The sequence below is a fragment of the Equus quagga genome, chromosome 11 (genome assembly GCF_021613505.1).
Source record: "Equus quagga isolate Etosha38 chromosome 11, UCLA_HA_Equagga_1.0, whole genome shotgun sequence".
Classification (NCBI taxonomy): Eukaryota; Metazoa; Chordata; class Mammalia; order Perissodactyla; family Equidae; genus Equus; species Equus quagga.
Window position 1 is genome coordinate 46,849,995 of NC_060277.1, and position 26,675 is coordinate 46,876,669.

A 26,675-nucleotide genomic window follows, 5' to 3' on the forward strand; every position below is an offset into this window, starting at 1 on the left:
TGTTTTTGTTTTTCTGTTCTCTGCAGAGAAACCGACACAGTCGTTCAATAAACGTGTGTTGGGTGAACGACTGACAAAGGTTACAGACATCTTATTGGAGCTCATTCTTTCATTCATATTCCGAGTTCCAATGAGAAGTCTGCAAACGTTTAACTTGTCATTCACTGCACAAACAAGAAACTTTTAGGAAGAGTGTTCTCTTTTTTGTTTGGGAGTATATGGGCCCCTCGACTATTCTCTTGTGACCGCTGTTTCAGAGTAAGTTAGATGTTAAAACCCTTAAAATTTTATTACACAGCGCCGCACTGATGTAGATTGACGCTTTGCTTTCTCTCTTCAATCAGCCAGGTATCTGGTGTGGCAGTTTGGGATTGGGCATGAGAACTGCATTCAGATTTGTCACAGGGGAGAATCATTAAATCTGAATTTTTTCAGTTGTAAAACGGGGATGATGTTTATTACTCTTCTTTCTCTCTCTCATCTCTCTCTCAAATCGTGAGTTCAGACAAGTATGTCCAATTCCAATCCACCTTGTAGGGTTATTAGGAGCCCAAACCTTACACAAGACAAAACAAAACAAAACAAGACAACCTCCCTACTTCCTCCTGTCAAAGGGCGCCTTCGAGTTTCCTCTGGATTACTCTCCCTTGTTTAAGCAAGTTAAGAAACCTAACTTTGCTGGCACTGCTAGTTTGTCCCTGGTGGTCTTTGGCTGTTGAGTTTTATCATCAGTTCCCCCTACCCTAAAAGCAACTGCTGTTCTGATTTCATTCAACAAAGATTAGTTTTGCCATTTCTTGAACTGTGTATAAATGGATTCATGCAGTATGTACTTTTTTGTTTCTGGCTGCTTTCCTTCAACAGTGTTCCTGAGATTCGTGTTTCATCTATGGCACTGCATATATCAGTAGTCCATTCTTTTTTCTTGCTCAGTAGTTTTCCACTGTAGGAATATATGGCAATTCATTTATCCATTCTTCCGGTGCTGGATGTTTTGATGTTTCTAGAGCTTGCTTATTATGAATAAAGCTGTCATAACATTGTTGTGTTTAAGTCTTTCTGTGGACATACGCTTTCATTTCTCTTGGGTGGAATTGCTGGGTCATAGGGTAGATGGGACTTTACTTAATGAGAAGCCACCATACAGTTCTCTGAGGTGAATATGAAGTGCTAGTTTATATTCTTGCCAGAAAGGAAATGAGAGTTCCGATGGCTTCACATTCTTGTCTGCGTTTAGTGTTGTCAACCTTTTGGATTTTAGCCGTTCTAGTGGTATAAAGTGATATCTCATTGTCATTTTAATTTGCATTTTCCTGATTAATAATGTCGAACACCTTTTCCTTTGCTTTTTGGTCATTCATATATGTTCCTTTGTAAAATGTCTTCTAATTATTTGCCATAAAAAAATCAAGTTGTCTTATTGTTGAATTTAAAGAGTTCTTTATATAGTCTGGAAACAAGACCTTTCTCATTTAAGCCTTGTGAATATATGAATATTTTCTCCCAATCATCTGTAACTTACCTTTTCATTTTCTTAACAGTATCTTGATGGACAGAAACTTTTTTTTTCATCTTAGTAAATTAATTGAGGTAAGAATTATACAGCTTTTTAGAAACTGGTCAGACAATTCCTATTATGCTACCTAACAAGTGTTTTAAGTGAAATTTGAGATTGTTTAGTTTGTTCCTTCATCTGAGTCTGCCAGAGCTTTTTTTTAATTAAGATTATGATAGTTTACAACCTTGTGAAATTTCAGTTGTCCATTATTGTTAGTCATGTTGTAGGTGCACCACTTCACCCTTTGTGCCCTCCCCCCACCCCCCCTTTCCCCTGGTAACCACCAATCAGTTCTCTTTGTCTATCCGTTAACTTTCACCTATGAGTGGAGTCATACAGAGTTTGTCTTTTTCTGTCTGGCTTATTTCACTTAACATAATACCCTCAAGGTCTATCCATGTTGTTGTGAATGGGACGATTTTGGATGGACAGAAACTTTTAATTATAGTGAAGTGTTTTTTATGTCCTAAGGGGTCTTTGCCTACCTCAAGGTTGTAAAGATTTTTTCCCTGTGTTTATTTTCTAGGAGTTACATAGTTTTAGCTTTTATATTTAGATCTATGATTATGTCACATTCATTTTTGTGTTTGGAGTGAGGTCAAGGTCAAAGTTCATTTTTTTTTCTGTAAGGATATCCAGTTGTTCCATGACCATTAGTTAGAAAGACTGTCATTTCCCCCACTGAGGTAACTCAATGTCTTTTGTCAGAAATCAGTTGACTATACATTTGCGTAGTATATTTTCTTCTACCCTTTTACTCTCAACCTGTGTCTTTATATGTGAGTTTTTTAAAGCATATGCAGGGTGGAATTTTTAAAAATCTATTCTGACAACCTCTGCCTTTTAATTAGAATTTTTGTTTTATTTACAGTCAATGTGAATGATATTTTGAGTTTTAGTCTTGTTCCTAATCTTAAAAGAAATGCTTCTAGCATTTCATCATTAGGTATGATGAAGTTGACTTTTGATGAATCTTTTGGTAGATTGCATAGTTCCTTTCTATTCTTAGTTTACTATGGGTTTCAATCATGAACAGATAATTGTCTTTTCTGTAATGATTCCTGCATGTATTGTGTTAGTTCTGTTTTTTCCCTTTAATCTTTACATCTGTGAATTGCATTAGAAAAATCTGTTTAAAGAACAAAATCATTCCATTTGCAATAACATGGATGGACCTTGAGAGAATTATGTTAAGTGAAATAAGCCAGCGAGAGAAAGATAATCTGTGTATGACTCCACTCATATGAGGAATTTAAAAGTATGGACCAAGAACAGTTTAGTGGATACCAGGGGAAAGGTGGGGTGGGGGGGTGGGCACAAAGGGTGAAGTGGTGCACCTACAACATGACTGACAAACATTAATGTACAATTGAAATTTCACAAGATTGTAACCTATCAATAACTCAATAAAAAAAATTAAAAAAAAAAAAGAAAAATCTGTTTAAGTTAAGCCATCTTAGCATTCCTGGGATAAACTTAGCCATGCATTTATTCAGTCCACAGATGTTTACTGAGTTCCTATTCTAGTGCCAAAAACTCAGATTCTAAGTGCTGGGTGTACAGCTCTGAACAATAACAACGGTAAAGACAAAAATACTTGCTCTCATTGAGCTTGCAGTCTACCGGCAGCAGTGGGCGAGAGGTAGGCAGAAAATACACAAAATAAATAAAATATATATTATATCAAATAGAGATCTGTACGTAGAAAAAAATAAAACAGAAAAAGGGGTAGGGAGAAGAAATTACAACCCCTTATTGCGAGTGAGAAAGCAACATTTGAGTAATCACCTAAAAAGAATGAGATGTGGGACCATACGCTATTCGGTGGAAAACTGTTTCTCTCAGAGAGAACACAGGCATGAGGGGGTGCCTAATTTAGAGAGATTTGGGTGGGCTGGTGGAGCATGTAAGAAGGGATCTTAAAGTGGTGTGCTGGTAAATGTTTAACAACCTGCTCTCCGGGAAAACCAAACCCACCAACAAACTGAAACCTCCAGGAAGTGCATTTACTGATTCCTCTGGTGAGAATACTTTCACCACGGATGATGTCAGGCTTCCGAAGGGAGGTCAGCTGGTTTGCAGAATGCCTGGAATTTTAACAACTGGCTCTAGTATATCACTGGAGCTTATAGACCATTGATAGGACTTTAGCTTGTTCTCAGAGTGAGATGTGAAGTTGTTGGATAGTTTCAAGCAGAGTGTGATACCTGAAAGAATGCAAGCGAATAGTGAAGAAAGCCTCAAGTATAGAAGGTATGGACAATTAGGGTCTCAAAAACTTTGTTTTGGAACCATCTCAAACTTGTAAGCTGTCACTCCTGAATATTTTGTTGTGGATTTCCTACAAATAAGGACATTCTCCGACACAACCACCATGCAACCCTCAAAACTGGGAAATATGTTACTACCATCTCATACTTAGACCTCGTTCAGGTTTTGCCAGTTGTCTATGTAATATTTGTGATAGCAACATAATCCAGTTCAGAATCATGCATTGCATTTCATTGTCGTGTTGCCTTAGTCTCTTTCAATCTGGAAGGGTTCCTCAGTTTTCCTTGACTTTCACGATCCTGACACTTATGAAGATTACAGCCCTGTTATTTTGTAGAATATCCCTCCATTTGGGTTTGTTTCACGTTCTCTCAAGATTAGGTTTAGATTAGGCATCTTTGGCAGGAACATCACAGAAGTGATGCTGTGTTCTCATTGCATCCTGTCAGGTGGCACATGATTTTGATTTGTTTCATTAAAGTTCATGTTAACTTTGAGCACTGAATAAGGTGGTTTCTGTCAGGCTTCTCTCCCATCAAGTTACTCTTTTCCTCTACATAATCAATAAGTATTAATTAGAGAGGTCCTTTGAGACTATGTGAATACCCTGTTCCTCATCAGACTCATTTTGTTCATTCATTTATTTACATCAGTATGGAGCCGTGGTCCTGATGTATTCAGTGGGTTACTTTTTTGCTCGGAGTATACCAGATGTGGCCAGGAGAGTCCCTTCAAGATCATTTCTGTGTCTTCTTTGACATGTCCCTGTCATTCTTTGATTGCTTCTTTACTGTGTTGCACAGCAAGATGTTCCAGGCTCATCTCATTCTTTTACTGTTCCAGCCCTGGATGTAGTTATTTTTCCTAGGAACCCTGTTTTGTTTTTGTTCGCTTGTTTTTAAGTGGAAAATGACCTTTAGAAACCAAAATCTGGACTCAAAGTGTGCTCATTACTATTGGGGTGTCACTTCTTCCAGGCCCACTAGTGGACAGAACTAGAGTGTGTGTGTGACATATATATGATATTTATGTTACCTGGCCCACCATCTGCATAAGACATTAACCACAGCCCTGCTCAGAACACATTCTCTTTAGCTTGCAGGAAACCACAAAGAAAGGGAGGAGGAGATGACTGAGACATATAGTCGAAACCAGTTAAAACCAGCTGAAGGCGACATGGCACTCTGACTTGACCTGACTAGACCCCGCAGCTCATTATACACTCATTGTAATACATTACCATGCTACATAACACACCCACCGGCACCATGACAGTTTACAATTGCCATGGCAATGGCAGGATATAGCTAAATAAGGAAAGAAAAGAGGTGGCATCCTGTTCCCCCCAAAAGCCTGCCAAGTTCCTCAAATAACCATAACTATTCTTCCCCTTCATTGCCTTGATCCCTTATAACAGTTGCTTACTTGCCCCAAGAGCTGAGAAGCTGATTTGTGAACGTAGTTCCCACTTCTCCATTCTTTGGCCATTGAATAAAAGCTTGTGCTGTTGAACGCTCAGCTTTGGTTTCGTTTCAAATCCATGGCACTGAACAGAAAAGGATCCTGCAAGGAAGAAAGGGCTGATTGTGGGTTCAAGGCCCACTGGCCCTGGTCTCTTCCTCGGGTCTCCTCTGATTGTGGGTTCAAGTCCCACCAGAGGGATGCAAAATTGGTAGCATTTATGTAAGAATGTATATGTGTATGTGTGTTTGCATATATATCATACATACACATATGTACGTTTACGTCTATATTTGTTACTGTATCTGTTCATATACATTGAAAACCATGACTTCATACAAATATTTCCAGTTCTTGTCTACCACCACAGGAGCCATTCTGGTTTTCTCCCTTTCTCTCTTTGTAGCTCTGTTCTCCCATAGTGAAACCCTGGCTTTCATTGTCTTCATGACATACATTTACGTAGTCAATTCCCCACTTTGTAACTGATGTTATGCTGGCATCCTTTGCTGCTTCCCTTTTCCACTCAGTATTGAGGCTCTCCTCACCTGCTTGTGCTCTGTTATAGACTGAATGTTTGTGTCCCCTGAAAATTCGTATTGAAGCTCTAACCCCCCAGTGTGATGGTGTTAGGAGATTGGGCCTTCGGGAGATAATTAAGTTTAGAGGAGTTCATGAGGGTGGAGCCACCATGATGGGATTAGTGCTCTTGTAGGCATAGACACCAAAATTTCTCTGTCATGCAAGGATACACAGAGGCGGCCATCTGTAAGCTAGAGAGAGGGCCCTCAACAAGAACCAGATCTGCCTGCACCTTGATCTTGGACTTCCCAGCCTCCAGAACTATGAGAAATAAATGTCTGTTGTTTAAGCTACCTGTCTGTAATGTTTTATTTTAGTCGCCTGAGCTGACTAAGAGAGGCTCTGAAACTCCATGCTGAGCTGCCTGCTTCCACCTCCTGCTCAGCTCTCTTCACTACTCTTGGGATCTGACATCGCTGCTGGGTGGCTCTCCTGCTGGATGCCCTCTTCCCCCTGCTGGGTTTCTCACATTCACCCCAGCCACTGTGGTTCTCCCGTCCTGGCGAAGGTGCCTACCTTACTCCGCCCTGTGTAACTGGCTGAATTGTTCAGAGAGGGGAAGAAGGATAGTAAGCCACAGATGGGGTGGTGGGGATTAGGAACCCGGTGGTTACCCTTGAGGCACTTCCCAGTGCCAACTGCACCGTCCAGTTTGAAAATCACAGAAGTAGTAAAATGGACAAATTGTGTATTTTTAGAGCAGTGGTCAGCCAACTACGGCCCGTAGGCCAGTTCTAACCTGCGGCCTGTTTTGGTACGGCCTGTGAGCTAAAATTGGCTGTTGCATTTTATAAAGGGTTATTTAAAAAAAACACAAGAATAAAGTAGAATATGCAACAGAGACCATCTGTGGCCTGTAAAACCTGAAATATTTACCATCTAGCCTTTTATCTAAAATGTTTTCTGACCTGTGCTCTAGAGGATTATTATTTCTTAAACGTTTCTTTTTTTTTTAAATAGCACAGTTTTATTTATTGAGTTCATAATAGTTTACATCAATGTGAGATTTAGGTTGCACATTATTTCTTCTCTGTCACCACATAAGTGCTCCCTTTCACCCCCTGTGCCCATCCCCATCCTCCTTCCCCTGGTAACCACTGAACTGTTCTCTTTGTCCATATTCCACATATGAGTGAAATCATCTGGTGTTTGTCTTTCTCATTCTGGCTTATTTCGCTTAGCATAATTCCCTCCAGGTCCATCCATGTTGTTGCAAATGGGATGAATTTGTCTTTCTTTATAGCTGAGTAGTATTCCATTGTATATATATATACACCACATCTTCTTTATCCAATCATCAGTCAGTGGGCACTTGGGTTGTTTCCATGTGTTGGCTGTTGTGAATAGTGCTGCAATGAACGTAGGGGTGCGTATGTTACTTTCGATTGTTGATTTCAAGTTGTTTGGGTAGGTACCCAGTAGTGGGATAGCTGGGTTGTATGGTAGTTCTATTTTTAGTTTTTTGAAGAATCTCCATACTGTTTTCCATAGTGGCTACACTAGTTTGCATTCCCACCAGCAGTGTATGAGGGTTCTCTTTTCTCCACACCCTCTCCAACGTTTGTTATTTTTAGTGTTGGTGATTATAGCCATTTTAACAGGCATAAGGTGATGTCTTAGTGTAGTTTTGATTTACATTTCCCTGATTAGTGATGTTGAGCATCTTTTCATGTGTATATTGGCCATCTGTATATCTTCTTTGGAAAAATGTTCATATCCTCTGCCCATTTTTTGATCGGGCTGTTTGTTTTTTTATTGTTCAGTTGTGTGAGTTCCTTATATATTATGGAGATTAACCCCTTGTCAGATATGTGATTTGCAAATATTTTCTCTCAATTGGTGAGTTGTCTCTTGTTTTGATCCTAGTTTCTTTGGCCTTGCAAAAGCTCTTTAGTCTGATCAATTCCCACTTGTTTATTTTTTCTTTTGTTTTCCTTGTCTGAGAAGACATGGTATTTGAAAAGATCCTTATAAGGTCGATGTCAAAGAATGTATTACCTATATTATCTTCCAGGAGTTTTATGGTTTCAGGACTTATCTTCAAGTCTTTGATCCATTTTGAGTTTATTTTTGTGTATGGCATGAGATAATGGTCTACCTTCATTCTCTTGCCTGTGGCTGTCCAGTTTTCCCAACACCATTTATTGAACAGACTATCTTTTCTCCATTGTATGTTCTTGGCACCTTTGTCGAAGATTAGCTGTCTGTATATGTGCGGTTTTATTTCTGGGCTTTCAGTTCTGTTCCCTCCATCTGTTCCTGTTTTTGTACCAGCACTATGCTGTTTTGATCAGTATGGCCTTGTAGTACATTTTGAAGTCAGGGATGTGATGCCTCCATCTTTGTTCTTTTTTCTCAGGATTGCTTTAGAAATTTGGGGTCTTTGGTTGCCCCATATGAATTTTAGGATTATTTGTTCTATTTCCATGAAGTCATTGGGATTCTGATTGGGATTGCATTGAACCTGTAGGTTGCTTTGGTTAGTATGGACATTTTAACTATGTTTATTCTTCCAATTCATGTGCATGGAATCTCTTTCCATCTCTTACATCATTATCAATTTCTTTCAGTAATGTCTTATAGTTTTTGTTGTATAAGTCCTTCACCTCCTGGGTTAAATTTATTCCTAGGTACTTTATTCTTTTAGTTGCGATTGTAAATGGAATGGTATTCTTGAGTTCTCTTTCTGTAAGTTCGTTATTAGAGTATAGAAAAGCAATTGATTTTTGTAAGTTGATTTTGTGCCCTGCAACTTTACTGTAGTTAATTATTTCTAATAGTTTTCTGGTGGATTCTTTAGGGTTTTCTGTTTATAAGGTCATGTTGTTGGCATACAGCAAGAGTTTCACTTCTTCTCTCCCTATTTGGATTCCTTTTATTCCTTTCTCTTGCCTAATTGCTGTGGCTGAAACCTCCAATACTATGTTGAATAAGAGTGATGATAGTGGACATCTTTGTCTTGTTCTTGTTCTCAGGGGGATGGCTTTCGGTTTTTCCCCACTGAGTATGATGTTGGCTGTGGTTTTGTCATATGTGGCTTTTATTATGTTGAGGTAATTTCCTTCTGTCCCCATTTTGTTAAGAGTTTTTATCATAAATGGCTGTTGGATCTTGTCAGATGCTTTCTCTCCATCTTTTGAGATGATCATGTGTTTTTTATTCCTCAATTTGTTGATGTGGTGTATCACGTTGATTGATTTGCAGATGTTGAACCATCCCTGTGCCCCTGGTATAAATCCCACTTGATCATGATATATGATCCTTTTGATGTGTTGCTGTTTTCGGGTTGCCAGAATTTTGTTGAGGACTTTTGCATCTATGTTCATCACCAATATTGGCCTGTAGTTTTCCTTTTTTGTGTTGTCCTTGTCAGGCTTTGGTATCCGAGTGATGTTGGCCTTGTAGAATGTGTTAGAAAGTGTTCCATCTTCTCTAATTTTTTGGAATAGCTTGAGAAGGATCGGTATTAAATCCTCTCTGAAAGTTTGGTAGAATTCCCCAGGGAAGCCATCTGGTCCTGGGCTTTTATTCTTTGGGATGCTTTTGATTACTGTTTCAATTTCCTTCCTTGTGATTGGTCTATTCAGATTATCTATTTCTACTTGATTCAGCTTTGGGAGGTTGTAAGAGTCTGAGACTTTATCCATTTCCTCTATAATATCCATTTTGTTGGCATATAATATTTCATAGTGCTCTCTTATAATCCGTTGTATTGCTGTGGTATGTGTTGTTATTTCTCCTCTTTCATTTCTGATTTTGTTTATCTGAGCTTTCTCTCTTTTTTTCTTTGTAAGTCTGGCTAGGGGTTAGTCAATTTTATGTCTTCTCAAAGAACCAGCTCTAGGGGCGGGCCCAGTGGCGCAGCAGTTAAGTGCACATGTTCCGCTTTGGCGGCCTGGGGTTCGCCGGTTCAGATCCTGGGTGCAGACATGGCACAGCTTGGCATGCCATGCTGTGGTAGGAGTCCCACATATAAACTAGAGGAAGATGGGCATGGATGTTAGCTCAGGGCCAGTCTTCCTCAGCAAAAAGAGGAGGATTGGCAGCAGTTAGCTCAGGGCTAATCTTCCTCAAAAAGATAAAAAGAACCAGCTCTTTGTTTCTTTGATCCTTTCCACTGCCTTTTTTGTTTCAAAAGCTTTTATTTCTGCTCTGATTTTTATTATTTCTCTCCTTCAGCTGACTTTGGGCTTGTTTGTTCTTCTTTTTCTAATTCAGTTGGGTGTCATTTGAGATTGCTTATTTGGGATTTTTCTTGTTTGTTAAGCTGTGCCTGTATTGCGATGAATTTCCCTCTTAATATGGCTTTTGCTGCATCCCAAATGAGTTGATATGGTATATTATCATTTTCATTTGTCTGCAGATATTTTTTGATTTCTCCTTTACTTTCTTCAAGGATCCATTGCTTGTTCATGTTGTTTAGTCTCCACATCTTTGTGCCTTTCTCAGCTTTTTTCTGGTAATCAGTTTCAAGCTTTGTAGCATTGTGATTGGAAAAGATCCTTGTTATTATTTCAATTTTCTTAAATTTGATGAGGCTTGCCTTGTTTCCCAATATATGGTCTATCCTTGAGACTGTTCCGTATGCACTTGAGATGAACGTGTATTCTGCTGTTTTTGGATGGAGTGTTCTATATATGTCTATTAAGTCCAACTGGTTTAGCTTTTCATATAATTCCACTGTTTCCTTGTTGATTTTATGTCTAGATGATCTATCCATTGATGTGAGTGGGGTGTTGAGGTCCCCTACTGTTATTGTGTTATTATTAATGTCTTCTTTTAAGTTTGTTAATCGTTACTTTATGAACTTTGGTGCTCCTGTGTTGGGTGCATAGGTATTTATAAGTGTTATTTATTCTTGATGGAGTGTCCCTTTGATCATTATATACTGCCCCTCTTTGTCTCTCTTCACCTGTCTTATCTTGAAGTCTACTTTGTCTGATATAATTATTTCAACACCTGCTTTCTCTTGTTTGCCATTAGTTTGGAGTATCGTCTTCCATCCCTTTACTGTGAGCCTGTGTTTGTCATTGGAGCTGAGATGTGTTTCCTGGAGCCAGCATAATGTTGGGTCTTATTCTTTAATCCATCTTGCCACTCTGTGTCTTTTTGTTGGAGAATTCCATCCATGTATGTTTGTGGTGATTATTGATATATGAGGGCTTAATGCTGTCATTTTACCACTCATTTTCTGGTTGTCCTTCATTTCCTTTGTTTCTCGTCCTGTGTGCTTTGGTCTACCCATTGAAGTATGTAGTTTTTTTATGCTGTGTTTCTTTGTTTTCTCCTTATTTATTATTCGTGTCTCTGTTCTGCTTTTTTGTTTAGTGGTGACTATGAGGTTTGTATTCAGAATCTCGTGTATAAGATAGTCCATTTTCTGATGGCCTCTCAATTCCTTAGTCTAAACTGATTCAGTCCTTTTCCTCCTCCCCTCCTGAGTTGTTTTTCTTATTCCATCTTGTGTTGTGAGTTTGTGGTTAAAATGACAAGATTGTTTTTGGTGTTTTCCTTCCCTTTATCTTTAATGCTTCACTTAAGTATTTGCTATCCTAGTCTGGTTCTTTCTACCTATTTATCTCCTCACTCAGTGCTTTGTAACCACTTTCTCCCCTTTTTCCCCCCAGGTCTGAGGGCTTTCTTGAGGATTTCTCGTAGAGGGGCATCTCGTGGCTACAAACTCCCTTAGCTTTTGTTTGTCTGGGAAAGTTTTTATTTCTCCATCATATCTGAAGGATATTTTTGCTGGATAGAGTGTTCTTGGCTGAAAATTTTTGTCTTCCAACGATTTGAATATGTCATTCCGTTCTCTCCTAGCTTGTAAGGATTCTGCAGAGAAATCCGTTGAAAACCTGATAGGGGTTCCTTTGTAGGTTATATTTTTCTGCCTTGCTGCCCTTACTATTCTTTCTTTATCATTCATTTTTGCCAGTTTCACTACTGTATGCCTTGCAGTAGGTCTTTTTACATCGACAAATCTAGATCTGGAAGCCTCTTCCTCACTGATTTCTCTCTCTTTCCCTAGGTTCGGGAAGTTCTCTGCTTTTATTTCTTTGAACATGCTTTCTGCTCTATTCTCCTCTTCTCCTTCTTCAATGCCTATAATTCTTATGTTGCATTCCGTAATTGAGCCAGATATTTCTCGGAGACTTTCTTCATTTCTTTTTAGACTTAGTTCTCTCTTTTCCTCTGTCTGGAGCATTTCAACATGTCTGTCTTTGATTATGCTGATACGCTCCTCTATGATGTCCACTTGAGCGTTCAGGAAATCCGTATTTTGTTTTCTCTCTTCCATTGTGTCTTTCATCTCTAATATTTCTGATTGATTCTTCTTTATGGTTTTAACCTCTTTTGTGAAGCAGCTCCTGAACTCATTGAATGCTTTCTGTACATTCTCTTTTACCTTGTTGAGTTTTTTGATGATAGTTGTTTTGAATTCATTGTCATTTAGATTACATGTTTGTGTCCTCAGGACTGAATGCTGGATACTTGTCTTTTTCTCTCTGGTCTGGAGATCTGATATAATGTGTGATATTGCTAGAGCGGGTAGCTCTGGTCTTACACATCCTGATATTATTTGGTTGCAGTTACTGCCTATCGCCACTGGGTAGGGGGGGTCCAGAGCTGCATATTCTGAGCCCTCTGCTTTCAGAGGAGGTCTTAGGCAGTAGGGTGGGCGCAAGGTGGTTTGGGGGAGGGGCGCTTTCTCCTGCATGCTCTCAGGTCTTTCTCGCTCTGCTCTCATTATCTGCTCTCCTGGGGTGTTGGCTTGATGAGAAAGCCTCGACCCGGTAGAGGGCTTCCCTCTAGGCTGCACAGGCCCTCGGGTCCTTGATGTTCCCTCGAATGAACATCCCCTCCCCTGTTCCTTCCCTCTCAGAGGCCCCCTGTGGTTGTGGATCACAGTCTATTAGGGAAAGGAGCAAGGTTTTCTCTTACCCTATTCCAGCTCTTCTGAGGGGCCTCCAGCTTCTCCGCCCTCCGTCATGTGGCTGCGGGTATCTCTCTGATGTTTTTTTGTTGTGTTAGGATGTCCTCTGTTGGAGTATGAATGTCCCTTTTCGTTGTATGTTGGAGAGGAGAGAGTCCTGGGCAAGTTCACTCCACCATGATGCTGACGTCACTCCTTAAACATCATTTCTTAAAATTCGACTTTTGAGTCAGGCACTTGAGGCTGTCTTCCCTGGAAAAGACTCAGGTTTTTAATATTCTGTATTACCAATAAAGTACAGATCCCTATGCTTTGAAAAGGAACTAACTAGAAAGTAGTCTTAAGGTTTTCTGAGGCAAATTAAGGGGCCTCACCAAGATTCACACTTGGACACAGGGTATGACCTCTATACTTAGATGACATTTGAGTCAACGGCCCACCTTCTGCACTTGGTGACACTGAGTGGATGGCCTGCTCCTGCTCTCTGCACTTAAAAGGGAGTCAGGGAGCTGAGCGCCTCTGTTGCAGTGCCAAGCGTATTTCAGCTTCACATGAGGGTTGATTCTCTGTGTCTGCATCTCCTTCTGTACTTCTGGTGCCTGGTGGACATGCGCTGTGTTGTACTCCCCATTGTCTACACTGAGGGATTTGTGTTTGTAGTGAATTGATTAGTAAGTCCCTTCATTCTTGGTATTCGTACATCACCAGATTGTTTTCTTCATTCGATTTTTTTTTCCTAAAATTGACAAGGAAGTTTTTTTCTCCTGTACCTTTTGTTTCATGTGATCCTGGTCTCTTTGTCAAAATCCTGTTGATCAGATAACACTACTTTACTCTAATTTCCTGAAAGATAAAACATCATTGTAATGCTGGTCTCAGAAGCAAGGGTATTTCACCCATTCATCCATTTGTTGTTCAAATAACATTTACTTAGTGCTTCACCTGTGATAGTCCTTGCACCCCGCCCTGTGCTTCCCTAGTACCCTATATTTATCATGAATAAGTACAATGTAGTTTTCTTTTTTTTTTTTGCTTTTTCTCCCCAAATACCCCCAGTACATGACTGTATATTTTAGTTGTGGGTCCCTCTAGTTCTGGCATGTGGGATGCCGCCTCAACATGGCCTGATGAGCTGTGTCATGTCCGCACACAGGATCCAAACTGGCAAAACCCTGGGGCGCCGAAGTGGAGAGTGTGAACTTAACCACTTGGCCATGGGGCCGGCCCCTACAATATAGTTTTCATACTCCCTTGATCATTCCTGTTTACTTGCCTGTTCCCTAGTTGGGGGAGGAGCAGGGAAAATATCTTGGTAATTGTTATATTCCCCATACCTGGCACACGATAGAATGCAGAGAAGATGCATTGAATGAGTGAGTGAGTGAGTGGTTGAAGCTACAAACCATGCTAGAGTCAAGAGATGCAGCAATGAATAAGCCACTGTCTTATGCTACCTTGTAGAATTCTTTTTTTTTTAAAGATTGGCATCTGAGCTAACAACTGTTGCTAATCTTCTTTTTTTTTCCTGCTTTTTCTCCCCAAATCCCCCCAGTATATAGTTGTATATTTTAGTTGAGGGTCCTTCTAGTTGTGGCATGTAGGACACTGCCTCAGTGTGGCCTGACAGTAGTGCCATGTCTGTGCCCAGAATCCAAACCAGTGAAACCCTGGGCCACTGAAGTTGAGTGCGCGAACTTAACCACTTGCCACGGGGCTGGCCCCTGCCTTGTAGAATTCTCTTGCCAAAAATAATCTGAAGAACAAGTGCATGATATATGACAGATCAGCACTAGGTTGTGCTGGTTTGAAGAAACTGAAGTTGGGGAGATTGGTGGGAACACATATGGGGCGTGAGGAAATGGAGTGGCAGGCTGTGCAAGCAGAATGGCTCTGGGAGTGACCCCAGGAAGGTCCAGGCTGGAGCAGATGGAGGAAGCATTAGGATAGAGGGGGAGAGTCAGGACCCTGGATCATGAGCAATGGAAGAAAACGCCTGTTTAAAAATGCATCATTACCATAAAAAATATGTCCCAGACCTTTCATGCTACAGTGACAGCAGAAAGTACTCTCTGACCTGATCTAAATCTAGTGTAGATGGGTTTCCTTTAGGTCAGTTCACTGCTATTTTTCTGCAACAGTGACTTTAGGGTCCTTATTGAAGAGGAACAGAGAGACGCTTGGCCTTTTTTGTTTCTTTCATCATGTGGTTCTCATCAATAAGAAATAATTTTTTTGTGTGTTTTATTTTTAATTACCAGAGAGCCAAAAGAAGGAGGTATGCCCTTGGATGTTTCTGTGACGCCGTCCTCACTCCAGGTGAAAACCCCTGCTGGCTGCACAGAGCTCCGGCTTCCAGCAGAGGTCAGGCTTGCACCTTCCTCTTGCCATGGGCTGCGGTATGTGGCTGGAGACGGGCTGCACCTGCGGCTGCAGGCACAGGCAGACTTCAGCCCAAGTGAGTACCACGAGCACTCTTCTTGCTGCATTTACTTTTCCATTATAAAACAAAGGTGATTTTTCCTTTGAACAGCTGAACTTTTCCCAGTGAAAATAAATACTCATGGAAAGAGCTGGAGGTCGAGAAGATTTAAGTTCTTTGCCAGCTCTGCCAGTTATTAGCTGTGTGCAGTGGACCACGTCACTTCACCTTTCTGAGGCTTTGTTTCTTTGGGGGGTTTTTTTGGTGTTCTTCCCCCCCCCACCCCCCCGTGACTTTATTTTTTTGGGCAGTTTCAAGTTCACAGCAAAATTGAGCAGAAGGTACAAAGATTTCTCATATGCCCTCTGCTTTGTTTCTTTAATTATAAAATTACCTGGCTCATAGAGTTGATGTAAAAATTCTATCAGATGTCATTTGTGCCGATTGGTTGATTTTAAAGCATTACATAGAGATTCATTCATTCAACAAACATTCCCTTGTACTGTGTGCTAGGCATTCATCTAGGTGCTAGGGACACAGAAGTGAACAAGCTAGGAAAGTCTTTGCCCTCATAGAGCTTACATTCTAACAGGTGGGAACAGGTAATGAACAAATAAGCGACTTGGATACAGAGAAAAGTGCTCTGGGCCGAGTAAAGCAGGATAATGGGAGAGGGAGTGTCTGGGGTCATCCGGTAAAGGGTGGTCAGGGAAGGCCACTGTGAGGGGTGATACTTGACTGGAGAACTGAGTGGTGGAAATGATCCCATCCGTGTAGAGAGATTTCCAAATAGAGAGAACAGTACATATAAAGATTCTGAAATTGGATTTGATGCATAATTTGATTTTGATTGTTGCTATGCCTGTTTTATTTGCAGTTTTTTGGTATTGGCACATTGATTCACTAATATGGTAGAAATGTTTCTCAGAATAATTTATTGAATAAAATTATTGGTTCATTGCATCTCTTACCATGTAAGTAATATGATTTGGACGATTAAAAATGATGTAAAAAGGGGAAAGAGAGGCTGTAACAGACTGATGTGCTCGCTATCAGAGGAGGATTATAATTCTTCCAGCTGCATCCTGAGGCTTGACAGCTGCCTCCTCTCTCCTAAGCCTTTTGTCTGAGCTGCATGGAGCCTGGAGGTGGGGTCTGCAGGATTGTTCTGAAGAGCCATTTAGGAGATGCGGAGCAGTCCCCTGAGTCTTTATCTGGCTTTTGAAACGAAAGAGAAGATAGAGGGAGTTTTGCTCCTCTTTCGCTGGAGAGTAATTTTTGCTCACTTCATGGGTTAGTGAATATCTAGTCTGAGTTGGCTTCAGGAACAAGGGGTAGGGAAGAGAAATGTCGTCGAGCGTAAGTGTCATAGGATAAATGCCAAGAATGACTGTTGGAATAAGCATGGAGAGAAGAACAGGGTCACCAAGATGGGACTCCCTGAGGGTACCTACTAGTGGGCCGAGGGAGCATTGTTTCAGGGGAGATGCTGTGGGAGTCTGGCTCTTGTGGAGTCATTGCCTTCTCTTTAGAATGATGAACAGCAGGAATTCCGTATTGTATCTGCAAACTGGGGAAAAGCAGGCCTGAAAGCCTCAGAGGGGTGTTTTTAGATCTGCTGCTGCTTTCCTGGGACCGTGGTTTTAGGTCCCATACTGAGGAGGTGTGGAGACCTTCCAGAGGCAGAATTGGTTTCTCCCCTACCCGTTCTCTGTAACAGTTAATCTATAAATAACGAAATTTGAACTATTTAAAAAAATTTAACAGTTTTTCCTGAAGGTCAAAATAAATTACTGCTGTGTGTTGGTTTGCATATTGTTTGCATTCATTGATCTCCTGTTTCTTTACATTTTGAAAACATATTTTACTCAAATATCTGAAAAGGAAACTTTCAAAGGCTTGTTCTCTAGTGCATGAAAGGGTATGCAAAATAGATTCCTCAGTACTTAATTGCTTTAGTGCTGTCCACATAATAGGTGGTGAATAAATATTTGCTGAATGAATAAATATCAGATAGATGCATACTGATGTAAACTGGAATCCAAATGTAGAAAGTGGGTTTTGAAATTTTTTAGTGTTCAGTTCTTTTGGGGTTTTTGAAAAGTTGACTTCTCAACTGTAAGAACATAGAATAAGCATATTGTACACTGTTTTGAAGGTAACAAAGGTCAGATCATGACCCTTGCCAGGGAACTGGCTACAGTAACATCTGACACAGCAGGAGAATTAGACTCATCCCCAGGTGGCAGTGCTCTCCCAGGTTGTCACTGTGTCACAAAGTTTGGACTTGAGCCTGGGCCAGAGGAGCCATCGCACTGGGTGACCAGCAGAGGGCAGTGTTTCACTGAAAATTTGTTTTGAAAAGAATATTTTGAATGTCTGACCCAGGTCTACTTATTTTCTGTTCAAAGTTAAAAACTACTGTTTACTTCACCTAAGTACTATAGAGATTGGTGGGCACCCCTCGAAATTAAATGGAAGAATTTTTAATTGCCAAGGTTTCACCTTTCTAGCACCAGTTTTTAAATCTTAAAATACATACAAAGTAACATAAGCCAAATTCAAATTCTTTGATTCTAATGGATTTGACCTCATTTTTATAAGATTTTTTTAATAGACAAATATTTTAGTTTATTTTTTTAAATGAAAGTTTCCTTTCTTTATGAACGAAATGATGGAAACTAAGGGAATATACTGCTTTATGGCGCTGTTTCACATAATGTGGGAAATATATGTTATCCCACAGCTTTAGTCAGAAATCGAGGTTTGCTCTTAGAAGACTGAACTCTTCTTAGGAGCCTTTTCACTCCCAGAGACCTGCCCAGTAAAGACCAGTTTCAAGATTCATTTTGTTTGTACGTGCTGGTAATATGCCAGAGTAGTCATGAACCTTGTTTAAATCAAATGAAACTTAAATTTAAGAGCTCTGTTGACGAGCAGTCACACTGATGAGAAACTGGCTAAGATGTGGTAGAAGAAAGCCGACGATGGTAAAGCTCTGTGTGGGTAGTTAGTTTGATGGGAAAGAAATAGCTCCTCTTTTCTCATCCTTAATGTTGGTGCTTGCAGGATGAGAGAAATAACTCAGCAGGATGTTACATGGATAATTTAGGGCAATACCTAGCTCTGAAACACTTAGCAAAATCTGTTGGTTTTGAAAACACTTCACAATGTTTGCTTCTGGTTGTCATCAGATAATACTAATTAAATGTGTACTTCTGGGTAGATCGTAAACAGTGTTTATTGATGGTAATTTGTTGTGGCTATTAAACTCTGTAAGTGTGTTAGTATATTTGTCCCAAATGTTTGCTATTGTCCCTAAGATGTGCTGTTTCGTTGATTTCTTTTAGAACTGGTTTCAATGTTTAATCAAAGCTCACAAGCCCAAGAATGTTGCACATTTTATTGCCAGTCCTGCGGTGAAGTCATAATAAGGGACAGGTAAGGGACGTATTTAACACTGATTAATTCTGTGTCTGCTAATAGTTTCCCTTTTTATAACAGAATTTTTGAAGTAATTGCCATGGGAGCAGTATATGGCCTTAAAATGAGACCCAGCTTAATCTCACTTTGAGCAAAGTCAACCACAAAACTCTGCGGGAATCGCAGAGCAGTTAGGTCTTCTCAGGGTGATGAGGGGCACGATAGGATGCTGGCTTTCAGGGAGGAAGGCTTATCTTGGTGGAAGAGCCTCTGCTGATCAGCGAAGCACCTCCTTTCTGGGAAGAGATGTGGGCCCTATCACACGTTTTATCCAGCGTGTTGGTGAGTGAGGTTTTCCACATCAAGTGAATTTTCAAAATAACAGAAGCTTCAGCAGCACGACTTTTTATTTGAACTGTTTCTATTAGTGCCTTCCTAAAATCCATTTCCTATTTCCCTGCTTATTAAAACAGAGCATGTACAGCCCAAATTAACCTTTTCTCGATGGTTAGATTAGTCCTGGAGCCCGATTTTCTCGTGCTGCATTGTGATTACCCTGTTGAGATGGGAAGGGCACTTTGCTGGATTCTTTGCCTTCCCCAGTGGTCTCTTTAATTATTTTCTCCATCTTCTCTCTTCCTTCTGTAAGCTTCCTGTGTCCTGGGCACAAACCCTTTCCCCTGAATTTTCAGCTTCTAATCACTCATGGGCTGGAATTACAGATCAAAACCTTGTTATTGTTAACAATGTTTTTAAAAAGAGTTTAGAGTTCTTTGTTAGATGCATTTCCTCAGAGATGAGTGTCTGACACTTATATGTGAATGAGTCCTTCTTCATATCTGAAGCCTGCTCTTCTTCCAGTGTCCTTGTCACAATGAATGCCAAACCTCTACCTCGTCTTCAGGGTAGAATCCTGATGTCGCCTTGGGTTCCTCCCTGTCCCCTCATATGTAGTCAGTCACCAGGCACTTTTTCTTCTTCCTTCTCTGCATTTCTTATATAAGTCCACTTTCCTCCACCCCTAGTGCCACTATCTTAGTCAAGGCCACTGTCTTATCACCTAATAGCACTTGTTACCAGCTCCTTATCCGCTTAGCTTTCCTCTAGGTTTACCCCCATGTGATCATTTCTACACTACAGAGTGAGTGTTCTCAAATGAACAGGCTCCCCTATTCAGACTCTTCCATGGCGTCTCATTTCTTTCAAGATAAATTCCATAAGACCTTAGCATGCCACGCTGGGCCCTTTATGAGGCTGCCTCTCGGTACCTCTCCACCCTCATGGTTTAGCCCTCCTTCCCCAGTCTCCTTCCTTCTCCCCAAAACAGCACACCATTATTTACACACATTCTGTGCTCAGCTCTAGTGGTCAGCCTGTGGTCTCTGTGTGCTTTATTCCACCCTAGGGCTTAGTGAAAGCTACCCTCTCCCCTGGAATGCACCCCACACCCCTGTCTTCCTCTCGTTGACTCCTCCCTCAGTTCAGCCGACAGGGCATCTGCTGCTGGGAGCTTGCCCTCAGCCCTGGGTTGGTTCACATGCTCCTCTACCATTTATTTGCCTGTTTTCCTGATTAAACTGCAGGCTCTGGGTCAAGGATATTCTTCTCGCTCCCTGTATCCCTTAGCCCCACTCATATTTAGAGTGCAGTATAGTGCAGTGGCTAGCAGCTAGCATTATAGACTCAGAAGCCAGACTGTCTGGGTTTGCATCTACCATTTACCTCCTGTGACCCTGGGCAAGTTACTTCACCACTCTGTACCTCAATGTCCTTACTACAAAATGTAGGTAACAATAGGAGCTACCTCATAGCGTTGTTGGGAGGATTGAATGAGTTTAAGTGTTTATGACAGCACATGGTAAGCATTCAGTATGTGATGGCTCCCGCTGCAATTATTCTCATCATCATCATCGTCCCCAGCATCAGGCCTAGTGCCTGGCCAATAGGCCACTCTCAATAAATTCTCACTGGGTTGAGTTGAATAAACATTAGGTGCTTCCTTTGGCCTTCCCCCAGCCTCCCTTGCTTGCTCTCTGATTCCTGGCAGTGTCCCAGGTAGACGAGATTGTGGAAAGTTACCCCAGTGTAAGTGAGGGGTGTGAACAGAGCATCCTCTGAATGATTATCTTGGGTAAAGATGAGGTGACTGTGCATCTTCAGAGCAGAGGATTACCTGAGGGCTGAGGTTGCCGCACTCTCTGGCAGGCCCACTTTAGCCTCAAAGGTCCAGAGGATCCCAGATGACGTGTAGTTTAACCAAAAAAGTTTACCTTCTCTCAGTGTATTTCAGGCTTTGGTTTAATTCTCACGTGAGGTTTCTGAAACACGCATGCTTGTACAATGAAGTGACAGAAGTTACAGTAGGAACGAGTTAAATTCAGTGTAACAGCATTTCCCGGTGCTGCTTCCGGTAAAGGATATGCTCTTTCATTATTGGCTGGCATGTGTGTTTCAGTGGATAAGGATGATGGATATGAAAAACAGTTACCTGTAGCCCCCATTTTTCCTATTCAGGAACTATATCTTCTGTTTATATGTCAGTCCTTCTTATGATCCTGGAATTGAGAACTGGACAGGCTTAGCGGCTGACATTGAAAGACTGTGTTCACTCTCCCCAGTCCTGACCGTGTAGTGTAGAGGCCAGGGGGGGAGGAGGGCACCCGGCTTTGAACTCCAGCTTCGCCACGTGGTAGCTGGGGAACCTTGTCCATATCACGTCAGCTTCTTCTTAAGTAGACACAATAAGGCCTATTTTCCAAACTTGTCAAGAGAGTCAAAGGGTTTAACATAAGTAATGGTAAGTACTGGACAAGCTCTTTTTAATTCATTTCATATACTCTTCCCGCTTTTTTCCATATTGGTCTTATTAGCAAACTAGCAGATTATCTAGTTTAGTGTTTCCAGCCTGTTTGATTCAGGACTCTGTATGTTAGGTGTGCCAGGGAAAGAGCCCGCCCTTCTCCCTTTTTCTTTCTAAGAAGATAAGCAGTGGACTTGACTTAGCCCTTGCCTCACTTACATGGACCTTACCTGAAAGCCGTTTCCTGTCACACTTGTGTGTCTGCCTCTTGAACGATGCAGAGAAATGCTTCGTAGGTGATTCAAGGCTTTGCTTACATTTCACTCTTAGGCAGTGTGCCCCATGACTGTTTTACTGAGAAACAAGCATCCTCCAGTATCTGCACAGGGATTTCATGTTGACTGTTTATATGAAACCCAATGGTCTTCTCATTTCTCCCTCAGTTATCTGTTTTATACGGGTGGTAGCAACATCTTCTGTGCTTGTTAAATAGAAAACAAAACCAAAGGTATTTCAAAAGAGGCTTGTATGTGCTATGATCAAAATCCACTAATTGTGAATATCTTTTCCAGGAGGGCACCGTGGAATATGTTGATCTCTCTGTACTGGGAGCTCCTCTGATGGGAGTGTGGGAGCAGAGTTAAGATCTGCTTACCAGCCTGCCTTATTTTCTGGGAACAAGTCACTTTAATTCTCTAGGCCTCAGTTTCCTCATCTACTATAAAATAGGGAGGTGGGAAAAGATAAAACTATCAAGAGTTCTACTGGCATGAAAATCCTGTGATTAGCGAACCTCGTAAAGTTGTTCCTTGGGTTCTGTGATTCATGATTATTTGGGTAGTACAAGGCTAATCCTTGTTCCTTTTTATCTTTTTAATTAAAAAGATTCTTGTCAAACAAATTATAGAAGTAAGGTGGAGAGGACTATTTAATTTATTAAGACTCATTAATGGCTTTTACTTATTGGCACCAGGGTGCATGAAATCTGCTAATTACAGTAGTCTTTTCTATTAATTTAGGATCACATGTTCTTAGCCGTTTGTTTTGCTTATTTGAAAATAACTAATGCATTGATTCTTTACAATAAAATTCTCCAGTTTACATTTTTACCAGTTCTACAGAGTTTTTCTATAAAAATGGTCTGAACATATACAATTTTTGATTGTGCTCTTGTTGAGAGTAACAGGCCCTGATATCAAGCAACAATAATAACAAAATTTACTTCTTTGTGAATAGTCTCGGAAACAGCTAAATGGTCATTGTGTTTAGAATTTATGTTTTCTAGAAATAAATTCATGTCAGACTTGAATTACATCGGTTAACGAACAGACTTTCAAACATAAACCTTTGGCTTTTCAGTCTGTTTGAGAGGTCTCCTGAGGTCTCTGGACAGGCCCCATTCCACCTGCACCTGCAGCAGCAGAGCTGGGTGTCAGCTCGGCAGCTCATGAGGGCACTGAAGCTCGAGAAGGAGCAAGCAGAATGGACTTGATGGGAACATAAAGGATGTCAGAATATCCAACCAGTTGATCAGGCCACTTGATAGACCAGCTATATTTGTGGGCTGAAAAGAACTATTCCCATGAGTAGTCACTTTTGTATGAAAACGAACAAAGAGGTGAAAAAAATGTACGGGCACAAACTGGATTATTGGTAACATAAAACTTTTGGAATAAAATGATTGTACTTTTATGGGTCTAATCTTACTATGTGCATAATGGTAATAAAATGCAAAGCTAGTTTCGTAGGATTGTAGCCTGCCAGTTGGATAATGCTGGTTGAATTTCTCTAAATTCCAGCAGCCATATTTTAAGCTTTAAATATTTGATGTAATTATTAAAATCCTTTTTTTTTTTTTTTTGGTTCAGGAAGATTTTTCCTGAGCTAACATCTCTTGCCAATTTTCCTCTTTTTGCTGAGGAAGATTCACCCTGAGCTAATATCTGTTGCCAGTCTTCCTCTTTTTGTATGTGAGCCACCACGACAGCATGGCCACTGACAGATGTGTGGTTTCACCCCCGTGAACTGAACCCGGTATGCCGAAGTTAATCCCTAGGCCATGGGGCTGGCCCCATTCTTCAAGTTCTTAATGTCCACTTAGTTCTAATTCAATCTGTAAAAGCTCTGTGTTATTACCGTTGTTGTCGTCACTGATTAATGGTTGATTTTAAAGTTGAGGGGCATTTCATTTTCTTTTTGATGTTTAAGTTTTTTAAAGAAACATCATCAATCACATCAATCAATAATGTTTATTAAAATTGTGTATTTTAAGTTATTTTTCCCCAAAGCTTATGCTTAAGATGTATTGAAAATAACTAGCAAATTTTAATTTATTACAAACATGTATTACTGTTAGCATAGAATCTTAAGCTGAGAGAAAATTGAAGAAATCATTCACTCTTTTCTGAGCTTCAGCAGGTTTTTACCTAAAAACTACCTTGAAAAAAATGGTATCTATTTTATTTTGAAAGTTCTCTTGGGAAGCAGATCATATCAAAGTTTCAGGGTTTTCAACAGATAGACTTTCAGTAGAGCTGTGATGAAAATACGTCTTTTGTTCTTAAAGGTTTTATGTTTTTCAAAACACCAGAAAAATGTCTTTCTGCTGTAAAAACGCTTTTATCTTTGCAGTGACTTGTGAATTAGGCACTGTGTTGCTCCTGATCTTATGGAGATAGTCATTCGATATGTCATAGCTTTTTTTCACGGTGCTATGGGGTCAGGTTAAGTTGGAAATACCCTTTGCACTCCTGCACATCATGTCTCCCCGGTCTCTGAATCTTGGTGCAGCTTCACTCTGAGCAGGGATGAGATGGACGTTGCTGGCTGTTGCGCTGCATTAGAGATCTGCTTATTGGCACTGTGCAAAATGTCAAGAGACAGCGAATCTTAGTGATGGAGAAGATGTAGGAGTCTATTTAGGCCTAACTCCCACTCTAAACAGGCACTTTTGTTTGCTTTCTTCCCCTTTTTTGTAGAAATTCAAATCTGATCTATCACTTCCCTGCTTAAAATTCTATAACGCTTCCCACCTATCTGTAGAACCAAATCCCTACCCCTGAGGTTGGCATGTAACTCCCCACAGTTTGCCACCATCCCAGCTTCCCAGTCTCCTTTACTGACATTCTGCATTGCCTGGGGAGGGACTGTAATCCACGGGAAAGAGGTTAGTTTTGGAGCCAGGAAAACCTGGCTTAAGATCCTGGCTTCATTCATCACCTCTGGCTCTGTGAACTTACACAGATTATTTAACATATCTGAGCTTCCCTTTTCTCTTCTGTGACAGGGGACTGGTAATTTTTATCTCACAAAGTTGTAGGGAGCATTAAGTAGAATAAGGTGTGTAGTGTCCACCAGAGGTCGTCTTAAGTTCAACTAAACATGGAGATTCACGACGCAACACAGGCCACATTTCTTGCCAGCTTGCCAGCAGGACAGCTTCAGCAGGTCCTCTCAGCAGGGGCCCTGCAGCAGTTTAAGCAAGGCACAGCTCACATACCAATCTGGGGACTCTTGTCTCCCCTGGTGACACGGTTCCAAGTACAAAGGACAAGATCCACGTCAGGTAGGTGCAGGAGCTACCCTGAAAAGGAGCCTTATGCCCTAAGCTGCTAATTGCTCTTGTAACAATTCCTTGGCATAGTTTCTAGGGTTCCCCATGAAGGGCTACATTCAGGGAAGTCCAAAGCAAGGCATCCTCATCAGATGTTTACAGCTCATTCATACTTCCTCCCAGTCCAGATGCAATTTACCAGTCAGGATCATTTTTGCCATAAGCAGTGTTGCCTAGCAATATAATGATGCCTGTTTCCATCTACCTGGTTTCCAGGGTGACAGAACTAGGTGGTTAAACCAAAGGTCAGATTCTCAAGCAGCAAGGGAAAAGCTTTGTTAACCCCTTCATCCCAGTATGCAACAGACCCCACCAGGGGCCTCGCACATGATAGTTATCAAAATATGCTTGTTCTTTCCTTTAATAAATATTTAAGAGCTTACACTCTGAGTCAGGCACTGTGCCAGAGACTAGAAATACAGTGGTAAGTTGAACAGATGTGGTGCCTGTCTTCATACTGGTTCCTCGCCCGTGATGCCGTTATAATTGCTTCATTGCCTGGAGAACTCCTATTTATCCTTCAAAAGTCAGTTCAGATGTTACGTCTTCTCTGAAGTCCATGTACACTCTACTCCCCTAGCACTTTGTCTGCATTGCCCTGAATTCACAGACTGGTTTTGGAAATCATTAATCCTCTAAAGGAATATGTAAATGGTGTGCATGTGGGAATGTATGTTTGAAAGGGCTAAAGCTTTTATCAGATGTTCAAAGGGGTCTGTGCCAGCCCCTTCAAGAATTTAGAACTGCTACTCTGTTAGAGCATTTGTTATATTATGGTTTTCTTGTTTGTTTATAGGTCTATATTTCCTACTAGAATGTGTGTACCTGGAGAGAAGGGACTGTATATATTAATATTTTGTGTCAGCACAATGCCTGATTCATAGTAGACTTTTAGAAAACATATGTTGAGAGAATCGCTTCTTAATATCCCTACTGGGCTCAGCAGCTTGAATGATGCTAGTGGTTCAACATTTCCTAATTTGAAAGGGAGAGCTCTTCTTTATATTAAACTAAAATTAACTTTGCTCGTTCCAGCTCTGTCGTCTGGAGTTATAAATTGTCTATCCTCTTGCATATTGTAAATGCCCTTTTATGAGACTTATAGTTGATTGGGGAATCAAAAAAAACGGTTAGGGGCCGGCTCCGTGGCCAAGTGGTTAAGTTTGTGCGCTCTGCTGCATCGGCCCAGGGTTCGGATCCTGGGCGCGGACATGGCACCGCTCGTCGGGCCATGTTGAGGTGGCATCCCTCATCCCACAACTAGAATGACCTGCAACTAAGATATACAACTATGTACCAGGGGGGTTTGGGAAATAAAGCAGAAAAAAAAAAAAAAAAGATTGGTAGCAGTTGTTAGGCCAGGTGCCAATCCTTAAAAAAAATAAAGGAAGATTGGCAACAGTTGTTAGCCTAGGTGCCAATCTTTAAAAAAAAATGGTTAACACAGGGGAATCATTAAAAAATGATACAGTTACATTTTAAATGTTTTGATTTAAAACATGCAAATGTACATTACTAGTGTTTTATTATAGAACCAATGTCTTTTTGTTGATTATAAGTCCACTGCTGTGTAGCATTTTTTGCTTAAGCCATGCTAAACTCATCTCCAATTTCCAG

At 40.7% G+C, this 26,675-nt stretch overlaps 1 protein-coding gene across 4 annotated transcripts in view; it reads left to right on the forward strand.

The window, feature by feature from the left end:
• The window catches only part of UBE3D (ubiquitin protein ligase E3D), a 155,280-nt gene that overhangs the window by 645 nt on the left and 127,960 nt on the right, over nt 1-26,675 (forward strand). For all 4 annotated transcript variants that reach the window (XM_046674351.1, XM_046674353.1, XM_046674354.1 and 1 more), the window contains exons 2-3: nt 15,062-15,258; nt 18,573-18,663. In XM_046674351.1, the coding sequence (XP_046530307.1) occupies nt 15,062-15,258; nt 18,573-18,663 (288 nt within the window). The remainder of the gene's footprint in view (nt 1-15,061; nt 15,259-18,572; nt 18,664-26,675) is intronic.